Raw genomic sequence first — 10423 nt, forward strand, 5'->3', positions numbered from 1 at the left:
AGATATTTCAATCGAGAGAGTGTGCTTGATAGTTTAATACCTTTTCAGGTATACTATCACTACTATTAGTACTACTAGTAGTATTCTATCTATCTATTCTATCTATCTATTCTATCCATCTATTCTATCTATCTATCTATTCTCTATCTATCCGTCGATCTATCTATCGATTTACTTGGACGCTTGATCCTCCTTGGAACGACGGTGAGTTTATTTCTCATACTTCATTTATCATTCCATTTAAACGTGTGGTAGTTAAGATGCAAGTATGTTTCATTACAGGTTCCATTCGCTTTTTCTAATCGTATTATCGCATATTCTGTTTATATGTCTTTAGATGCCTCGCGGCAAGTCGTACCGTCTCTCTCAGGCGGCCAAGAGGAGAGAGGCAGCCCTACGTCCCGTCGACGTGGAACTGTCGTTTGACCGTCCCGAGTTTGTTGCACGTAAGTAGGGAGTTGGGTTTTTTCCATTGTCATCAAGTTCTATGTGCACAGTGAAGCTTTTGAAATTGTAAATGAGGTCAATATTTGTGTAATCTAGATGAGTAATATTATTACTAATATAGTATATACTATATTTAAGCAATAGATCACGCCAGGCTGTGGTATACGGTCATTATACCACAGTTAAGGGGCGTTGTCCATCCCGCCGCGCCGCGGAGGGACGGCGACCCCCTTCACTCTGGTGATTTTGCTACCTAGTGGTTCTGCGCATGCGCATGACGACGCTATTGATCCGCGGTGTAGTATTGGTGTAAAATATACATACTGTACCCCTTAACTCTCCAATAAAGACGTTATAATACAGTATCAGAATCTATAGAATCATGCTACCCTATCAAAAAGTGCTACCTTATGTGTTTGGTAGCGTATTTAATCTGTTGACCGACTGCCTCTATCAAGCGATGCTCCCACTACAGAAACATGTTATTTTACACCACTACTCACTCCATGTACACCGTAAGAATACTGGGAGCCTATTTTGATACTGTATTATAACGTCTTTATTGGAGATTTCAGGGGTACAGTATGTGTATTTTACACCAAATACTCAATACTATCGAGCAGTTCACTCACCGTGTGCCTATTGCTTTACAACATTTCGACCCTCTCCAGCAATCAACATGTTTTTAGGCTTCAGTGAACTATTCTATTGCTTTTATATATAAATAAACAACAGTTCAAGTTAGGCGCGGAGTGATACTGAACTCTGTGAACCAAACGGGCGTCGTAGCTGTGTGTATATGCTCAATATACAACAGTTGGGAACCAATCAGATTGCTTGATTTAAGCCATCCGTTTTATAAATACTAATATACTTCTTTCTGTGAATAGGCCGTGGTACAGGGACACGCCGTCGTGTGACCCAGTACCCGGTGTCTGTGTCAGGCAAGACACACAAGCTCTTCGTTCCTGCGCATTCGGCTGATAAGAAGGTGATTGATTGTTTAAGAATGTGTTAATAATTTTTTTTTTTTAAATAATTTTTAATTTTTTTTTTTTTTTTTTTTAAATTGAAAAACATGATTTCTAAATAGGTTTTTCTATCTTTCAGTTTGTTCTTATCATAGGGGATTCCCATCTGCGCCCCTTTGCCGATGGAACGGTCGGGATTTCCAAGGGAAGGCTTTCCTTTGGGATCATGACGACCCCTGGGGCCAGCGCGTCTCATCTTAGGACGGAGCTGGTCCACGCTACGCTACCCCGGACACCTGATGCAGTCTGCATCCTGGCCCCCGGTAACAACCTGACCACCAGCACTACTCATGAATTGGCTGGTCAAGAGTTTGGGAAGCTCTTGATTAGTGCAAGTCAGCGTTGGCAGAATGTAAGTAATTTAGTTGATTGTGTGTATTTTGTTCAGTTCTTAAAATGCGTTAATGACGTGTTGCAGTACAGCGTACATGTGTTTAAATGGAATGTCATTGTCTTTCAAGGTTTTTGTCGTGGATTTCGTTCCACGCCTGAGTGTCGCTCCAGAGCTGCAGGAGCACATGAGCCGGGAGTTTCGTTCTGTGGCCAAGTCCATGGGTATGTTTCAAACAGATGTTTATGTTACATGCTTACTTTATTTGTCGATATATGTAAGTATATGAATGATTTATATATATTTATCATTTCTTAGGTATGGCGTACTACTCGACGTTCGAACACTTCCCCTTCAGCGACCTGAATCTCTGGGTCAGGGATAGTGTAAGTAGCATATACTGTGTGCAAAGAAGGTTGATGATTTACACTCATTTGTAGTTGAATTGATAGTATTATTTATTGAAAGTTGATGTTATTGTTAGTGAGTGTATTATTCTATCCTTTTCAGGTTCACTTGAGCGACGAGGCTGGCATGGGCATTTTTGCCGAGTTGCTGTGGCATGCTGCCTACACGCAACTGGACGTGCCAGTGCCGGCGCCAGCACCAAAGGCGCCGGATGTTCCCGTGCCTGTGCCAGCACCGGCACAGGCGCGACCAGCATCGCCGGGTCCAATCACCCCTCCAAGGGTGATTGTGAGGGATTCTCCCTCTTCTCCCCCCTGCGATGTCTGGATGGAAGTGGTGAACGGCAAGAAGGTAATATTGGCATACAGTACTTGTGTTTTTCCCCACTCATATTTGCAAAATAGTTGATGGTTGAAATTCAAAAATGTTCACCATGCATTCATTTTAATCAAATAATTGTTATTTGTCATTGCAGAGGATCCAATCTGCGGATCAGCTCTTCAGGCCCTCAAAGAGACGTGTGGTTCGGCATCAGGTTTGTAGTATATATTGTAACGTTAATTGTTAACATATGTATATCGATTTGTATATCTGTGCACATTGATTTACTCAATAGCAATTGTGACTAATATTCTGTTTCTGTGTTTATTTCACAGGAGGACGGACGTGCCATCGTGCTGAAGGATTGTTTCATCCCACTCAATCCTGTCCACTTCAGCACCGCCATGTTGGCTGCGATGGACGCCGTGGTTCCAGCTCATCTTTCGAGCCCTGACTGCCCAGCCGTTCCACAACACACAAAGGTAAGTTGAAAATGTGACGTTTTGATTGAGGTCTTTTAAAACTGTATTGTCTCCCTTAAAACACTCCTTTTATATGTTCTAAAAGTGTGTTTGATTTTCTTTAATCAGACACGGTGTGTGGTGGAGCGACGTCCGAAACGTGTGGCCTGCAAGAGGAGACCTGCATTGTGCCAGGTTTGTCTTTATTTCATTAATGTAATCACTGAATTGCGCAGTACAAATGGTAGGCACCGATAATGCAATAGTTTCTTTGCTTTACTTGTTTAGTACTTTGGCAAGTATTGAAAACAATTAAGAAAATACATGGTTTTGTTTCGTGTAAACAGGTCAAGGCGGCACCCAGCGTTGGGGTGTCTCCCAGGCTGACACGTGGCATCGTTGTGGACGTGGTTGCAGAGGAGGAGGTTAGTACGCTTTATCCTTAATCAGTTTAATTCTATGTGCATGTACATATTGTGTAATACACATAGCAAATTATTGCTATGACTAGCAAGTTCTCTCAAATGCAATAATGACACTTTTGTTCATGTATTTTCTTTAGGGGGATTCGACTGCTAGTGCTGTGGCTGCGGCCGTGTGGGAGGAGCCATCACCTACCACTGCTGCGGAGGAGGTTGGTACACTATTCTAAATCAGATCAAACAAATTGTTCCAAATTATTGTATATGATTAGCAAGTTCTCTCAAATGCGATAATGACACTTTTGTTAATGTATTTTCTTAATTATTTTTAGGGGGACGCGACTCCGAGTGCTGTGACGGTGCCGGAGGGGGAGGAGGTCAGCAGAAGATTCATCCAAAGTAAGGTTGACGCTAACCCTCCCTCCTGCAGGTGTGGCGAGCGAAAGCCACAGGCTGTTGTGTCTGGTAGTGTAGTTAGAGGTGGTGGTAGTGGGAAAGTGTCGGCGACAACGACTGACGTGTCAATTGCGTGCAGTGTTGTCGCCGCACTTAAACATGTCATTGCCCCTGTTTGTACATGGGGTGCGCGAGATGTCGATAGTGTTTGTTTAGAAGGTGAGAAGTTGGCTAGTTCTGTAGGTACATCAAGTAGGGATAGTGGCTTTGATAGTGATCTGTGCGAGTTCTTGAAACAGCACAGTGTTTTTGGCAGAAAGTGGAAAGTAGCCATTGGTCCATCAGTCTACAGAGGTTTCGGCTCAGACGACTCTGTGTTCTTCGAAAAGCTACAGGAACCTTTGTTGACTGATGGATTGTGTCTCTTGAACCTGCACGGTGCGGTGAGTGTTGTCATTGAGCACAATGGTTACTTTGTTGTAGTTGATTGTAGTAGTTGTGACGTATCTGGTTTTCCATGTGGTATTGGTAGGTCTGTAGCGGTTTTTAACACGTGCCTGGCCGACCTGATGTTACATATTCAAAGTCTTAAGAAGTCTTTGGGTGCAGAGTGGTATGCCATTAGCAGCCTGTCTGTGGGGGTAGATTCAGACATTGACAGTGCGACATTGCTTGTAGATGTTGATGTCACAACCGTAGTTGAGGGTGGCAGTTCACCGAGTAAATCGAGTTCTGTCAGGGGATCTTTCCATCAGGGAGATTGTCGGTTTCGCCACGCTGGCGTTCAGTGTATGGCTATCAGTTTGGTAGCCATAGCAAAACACTCCATTGATGGCGTGTTTTCGTGGCAGACAGACAATCTCGACAAGGTGGTTTTTTTGGGGGATCAACTTTACAATCGGTTGAGGGACAGCAATGTCACCAGCGATGATTCGCCACTGCTTAGTGTTCCTGATTTGCCCCTACACTCTGTTATCGATGGACACGCTTTCGACTTTGAATATGGGGAACATGTTTGTGGCCATGTTGATGTGGTGACAGGTGAGCTGATTGATTGTGGTTTTGTCATCAGTCTCAGATCTGGTTTGTTAAAGATGTTGGTAAAGTATCAGACGTGTTTTCTTACATTAGGTGGTAGTACATGTGCAGTCATTAGTCAAGGTGGACGTTTTGCTATTGTAGATTCGCATGCGCGCAGTGCAGATGGGATGGTGGACGGGGAAGGGAAGAGTGTTGTACTGTATTTCACGTGCTTAGATGATGTTTTTGAGCACATCTGCAAGTTAGCGACAGGATTAAAACCACCCAAACCGTTTGAGATAGCTAGTGTTAGTGTTTTCCAGAGGTCCAGTTTAAAAGTAGAACCAACGGTTAGCTCGAGTGTAAAGCGTAAAGCTTCACCGAGTGGGTGTTCATCAAAGAAGTTTAGGAAGGGTGATGATGATTCGGATGTTGTTTTTGTAGGTGATGTTTTGAGTAAAGGCCTCCAATTTAAGCCGCTTTCTGGGGAAGTTGTAGAAACTCTGTGCAATCAGTTAAATGTTGACTCAGAGGAGGCAGATCTAGTTTCTACACAAGTTGGTCCATTGGGTGCTCCTTGTAATAATGGGAAAATAGTCGGGGATGGTAATTGTTTCTTTAGAGCAGTTAGTCAGTCTGTGTGTGGTACACAAAAGAATCATAGGAAAATTAGACTAGCTGTAGTTAGGCATTTGAAAGCTAATGGTGGTGTTTTGAGAAGTGAGTATAGTTCGATGGAGGAATATCTCACAGTTTCAAAAATGGCGTATGTTGGTAGTTGGGCCACTGAAGTGGAGATTCAAGCAGCAGCAGATATGTTGGGAGTTAGTATTTTTACTTACTGTGGTGGTCGCTGGCTTGAATATAGTTGTAAGTTGGAGTTGTTGTCAGATCAGGGAATTTACTTAGAAAATTGTAATGGTAATCATTATGAGAATGTTGTTTGTGTTCAGAAGCCAAACATGCAGTGTTGCTATGGGTATTGCAAAGTGGGTGGGTCTAGTTACAATCTCAGAAAACATAGGGTTTGTGCAGACAATTTAACTTCGGTCGCGTCCTCAATTTTAGAAGCTAAAGTAGACCTTATTGAACAAAATGTAAAATCGGTAAAAGCCAAATCCATAAGTAGGTTGTCTCTGTCTAACCATTCGGTAAATAAAAATTATTTACAAAAAAGAATAAAATATTCAGAAAACAGGCGAAAATATCTAGAAAAGATGAAAAGAAATTATCGGGAAAGAAATTGGTATAAGGTAAAATTGAGAGAAATTAGTAAAACTAAATATCGTAAAAATAAGACTCATAGGGACACAAAAAAGGAAATTAGTAAAACTAAATATCGTAAAAATAAGACTCACAGGGATGCATTAAAGGAAATTAGTAAAACTAAATATCGTAAAGATCAGCTTCACAGGGACACAAAAAAGGAAATTAGTAAAACTAAATATCGTAAAAATAAGACTCACAGGGACGCATTAAAGGAAATTAGTAAAATTAAATATCGTAAAAATAAGTGTCATAGGCAGAATGTGAAATTTATGAGTATAAATAAATATCACGGAAATCCACAGCATAGGCAGCGTGTTGTTGCAGATAATAAATTGAGGAGGCAACATATAAAAGCAACATTGAATGATTTTGATTTAGTTATGCAGCAGTTTTTGGCTAAAGTAACTGATGGCCCAGATTTCGTCTGCTGTGTGTGTTTTAGAAAGTTGTTTAGGAATCAAGTTTCACCTTGTAGCATCAAGGATTATAGTAAAAGTGAAAAAATAACTGAAATTGCAGGAAAATGTATTAGTGAAGCATATTTGCATAAATGTAGTGCAGATTGTGTGTTGCCTTGTCAGTGGTTAGATACAGCTAGGGCAAAGTTGTGGATTTGTTCTAGCTGTCACCATAAAATTACTACAGGTCAAACGCCACCAGAGTGTGCTCTAAATAATTTGGAGACGTGTCACATTCCCCCAGAATTGGCATGCCTGAATAATTTAGAGCAACATTTAATCGCACTGCATATTCCGTTTATGAAGATACTAGCATTGCCTAAAGGTGGGCAAAATGGCGTCCATGGGCCTGTGACGTGTGTTCCTGCTAATATTGTGCAGACAAGCAATTTGCTACCACGTTCTGACATGGCTGGGTCTTTGTTACCCGTTAAATTGAAGCGAAAGCTCACATACAAAGGGCATTATGAGTACCAGTATGTTGATAGTATGCGCATCAAGCAGGCTTTGCAGTATCTTAAACGGAATAATGCACATTATAAGGATATAGAATTCAATGAAGTGTGGATAAATGACTTTTGTAGACAACAAGAGAGTGTGGCAGTAGATGACATAGCAGTACATGGTAATGGAAACAATGCCGAGGAAGATGAGCTTCTGCATGACAGACAACAGCATTGTATGTTTCAAGACACTTGTCTTATGCCTGTTGACATTGGTCAAGAAGCACTTGATCAATATTTAGATAACATATTAAATTTGGCTCCAGCAGAGGGAAACAGTCCTGTCAAGTTGTTGTCTGATCATTCAAATGAAGCAAAATGTTTCCCGGTGTTGTTTCCGACAGGATCTGCGACATACCACGACGGCAGACCTGACCGCCTAACTTTGTGCCGTTATTTTAATAATCGTATTTTACATGCTGATGGTAGGTTTGCACAAAATTTAGATTACATATTTTTTGCTCAGTATATGTCTGAGGTTCAGCAAGTAGTGTCAAATGTCTCCATAGCATTGCGGAAGGGTAAAGGAGGGCAATTTAGAAAGATTAGCACTAGTGTATTGAACGATGAGGAACAGTTGAAGCAGTTGTTACATTTTGACGATGGGTATCGTTTCCTTAAACCTATTAGAGGTACCCCATCATTTTGGCAGGGTGTGCAGCGTGATTTGTTAGCTTGTGTCCGTCAGCTGGGTATCCCGACGTGGTTTTGTTCGTTTTCTTCTGCCGACATGCGGTGGAAGAATCTTTTGACTAGTATTTTGAAGCAGGAAGGTAGGACGGAGACGGCCGAAGAGCTGGAGTGGGCAGATAGGTGTGAGCTTTTGAGGCGTAATCCGGTTACTGCGGCGAGGATGTTTGATTTTAGGTGGCATTGTTTTCTGAAAGAGGTTTTGATGTCTCCGTCTAACCCTATTGGGAAAATTAAGGATTACTTCTATAGGGTTGAATTCCAGCAGCGTGGTTCACCACATGTTCACTGCCTGTTTTGGATCGAAAACGCGCCAATCATTGATAGAAATACAGATGAAGAGGTAATTCAATTTATAGATAATTACATAACATGTGAATTACCCGCACAGGATGAGACACTATTGGACATAGTTTCATCTGTGCAAAAGCATTCCAAACGGCATTCAAAAACATGTAAGAAAAATGGAACTGTTTGTCGTTTTAATTTCCCTAAGCCTCCGTCTGCGAGAACTTTTATATCTCGCCCGCCTATTGAGGAGGAGGAGGACAAAACATGCACATGTCAAGAAGACGGGGCACTGACATTGTCAGAATGTGCATGTCAAATTAGGAAACAGACTAAATTGGAACAAAAAAAAATGGCAGTGCGCACTATAACCAAAATAAAAGAGGCCCTTTCAGATGACAATCTCAGTTTTGACAGTGTAGAGCAGTTGTTTGATCATTTACAGGTAGACCAAAGGGTGTTTGAGTTGGCGTATGGTATTTGTGCTAGGAAGACGAGTGTTGTTTTGAGCAGGGAAACTAGTGAGGTTTGGATCAATCAATATAGCAAACCGGTCTTAAAATGTTGGAATGCGAATATTGATATCCAGTTTGTGGTAGACGCGTATGCGTGTGTAGTGTACATTATTTCTTATATTTCCAAGGCGGAGCGTGAGATAGGATTGTTGTTAGGGAATGCGCAGAGGGAATCTGCTAAGGATAGGAATAGTAGTGCTAAGGATGCCCTTAAAAAGTTAGGAAGTGTGTATTTGCATAATAGAGATGTGTGTGCCCAAGAGTCTGTGTACAGGTTGACAGGAATGCATTTGAGGGAGTGTTCGAGGAAGGTTGTATTTGTTCCAGTTGGGGAGAGTAGTGTTAGAATGAGTTTGCCTTTATCAGTGTTAAAACGGAAGGCATCATCCAATGACCTTAGCACAGAGGACATGTGGATGACTAGTCTTGTGGATAGGTATAGGAATAGGCCAAGAGGTAGTGTGTTTGAGGACATGTGTATGGCTTTGTTTGCCTCGGAGTACCGCATATTGAGTAAATCGGAGCGGTCTCCCAACAGGATAGAACTGGAAAACAATTGTGGATTCATTCTGAAAAGAACGCATTCCGAACCTGCAGTTATTCGTTATGCGCGCTTTTCAGAAACAAAGAATCCAGAATTGTTTTACCAGAGTGTTATGCAGTTGTTTTTACCCTTTCGTTTAGATGTGCACCTGAGGCCAGCAGGTTTTGAAACATTTGAAGAGTTTCATAGTCGTGGTCATGTTAGATTGAGTGATGGATTGTTGTATTCAGTGAAGTCGATAGTGGATTTGAATCGCAGGGGGTTTGAAATGAATGCTGAGGAGTTAGATGACATAAGGAATTCGGTAGATAGTGATGTGGTGTTAGAGGACGCCTGGGGTGAGCTCTGCCCGGAGCAAGAGCAGGAGCGTTTAGAGTGTTTGGAAGAGCGTAGGGAGACTGAAGAAGCTTCAGATGGGCCTGTAGAATATATTCCGGATTTAGCGGTTAATAGCAGACAAGTTGGTGATTTGGAGAAGAGACAGAATGTACTGTGCAGGAGTGATGGCTTGGCGTTGATTAGATCTCTTAATGAGACCCAGCTCTCTGTCTTTTACCGGATTAGGCAGTGGTGTTTGAGTAAGGTGAATGGAGATAAGGTAGCAGCGTTGCAGGTTTTTGTCACAGGTGGTGCAGGGACCGGTAAAAGCCACTTAATAAGAGCTGTGCAGTACGAGGCAATGAGGTTGTTGTCACGAGGTTGTCGCAATCCGGACGATGTTTGCGTTTTGCTAACCGCTCCTACGGGGATAGCTGCACACAATTTACACGCAGGTACTATTCACAGTTCATTTAGCATTGGTAAAGATGTGCGGTTGCCTTACATTCCACTGGGTGAGGCGAAGCTCAATTCTTTGCGTGCTAAATATAGTAGCTTGCAGATTTTGATAATCGACGAAATTTCCATGGTTGATCATAACCTATTGGCCTACGTCCATGGACGTTTAAGACAAATTAAACAGTCTGGTGACTATTCCCCGTTTGGAAACGTTAGCATAATTGCAGTTGGGGATTTTTATCAATTGCCTCCAGTGAAAGGGAAAGCGTTGTATTCAGAGGATGTTAGTGTCGGTTTGTGGACTCATTTTCAGGTAGTGGAACTGAAAACTGTTGTCCGTCAAAAAGATGGTGTTTTTGCAGATTTGTTGAACAGGGTTAGATGTCGTGTGAAAGGGACCCCCATGCTGTCTTCGGACATTAAATTATTAAGGCGTTGCGAAACTGGTGAAGTGAGCTCAGCTTTACACATTTTCCCAACGAACCGGCAAGTAAATGAGCATAACATTCAACAGTTATTCAAGAGTTGTCCCGCATATGTCA

General features: G+C 42.0%; 1 protein-coding gene across 1 annotated transcript; it reads left to right on the plus strand.

Annotated features, from left to right (window-relative positions):
- Positions 1-337: 337 nt before the first annotated feature.
- Positions 338-9686, plus strand: LOC311355105 (uncharacterized protein; the record flags this gene model as incomplete). Its single annotated transcript, XM_084474838.1, has 14 exons — positions 338-446; positions 1338-1438; positions 1558-1830; positions 1940-2033; positions 2128-2195; positions 2320-2568; positions 2693-2752; positions 2874-3020; positions 3129-3194; positions 3347-3424; positions 3562-3633; positions 3754-3851; positions 4134-4260; positions 9669-9686. The coding sequence occupies 14 exons, from the start codon at positions 338-340 to the stop codon at positions 9684-9686; spliced, it is 1560 nt and encodes a 519-aa protein (XP_084330964.1).
- Positions 9687-10423: the final 737 nt, after the last annotated feature.

Source organism: Micromesistius poutassou (assembly GCF_964030765.1).
Source record: "Micromesistius poutassou genome assembly, chromosome: 11".
In the NCBI taxonomy this organism is placed as follows: domain Eukaryota; kingdom Metazoa; phylum Chordata; class Actinopteri; order Gadiformes; family Gadidae; genus Micromesistius; species Micromesistius poutassou.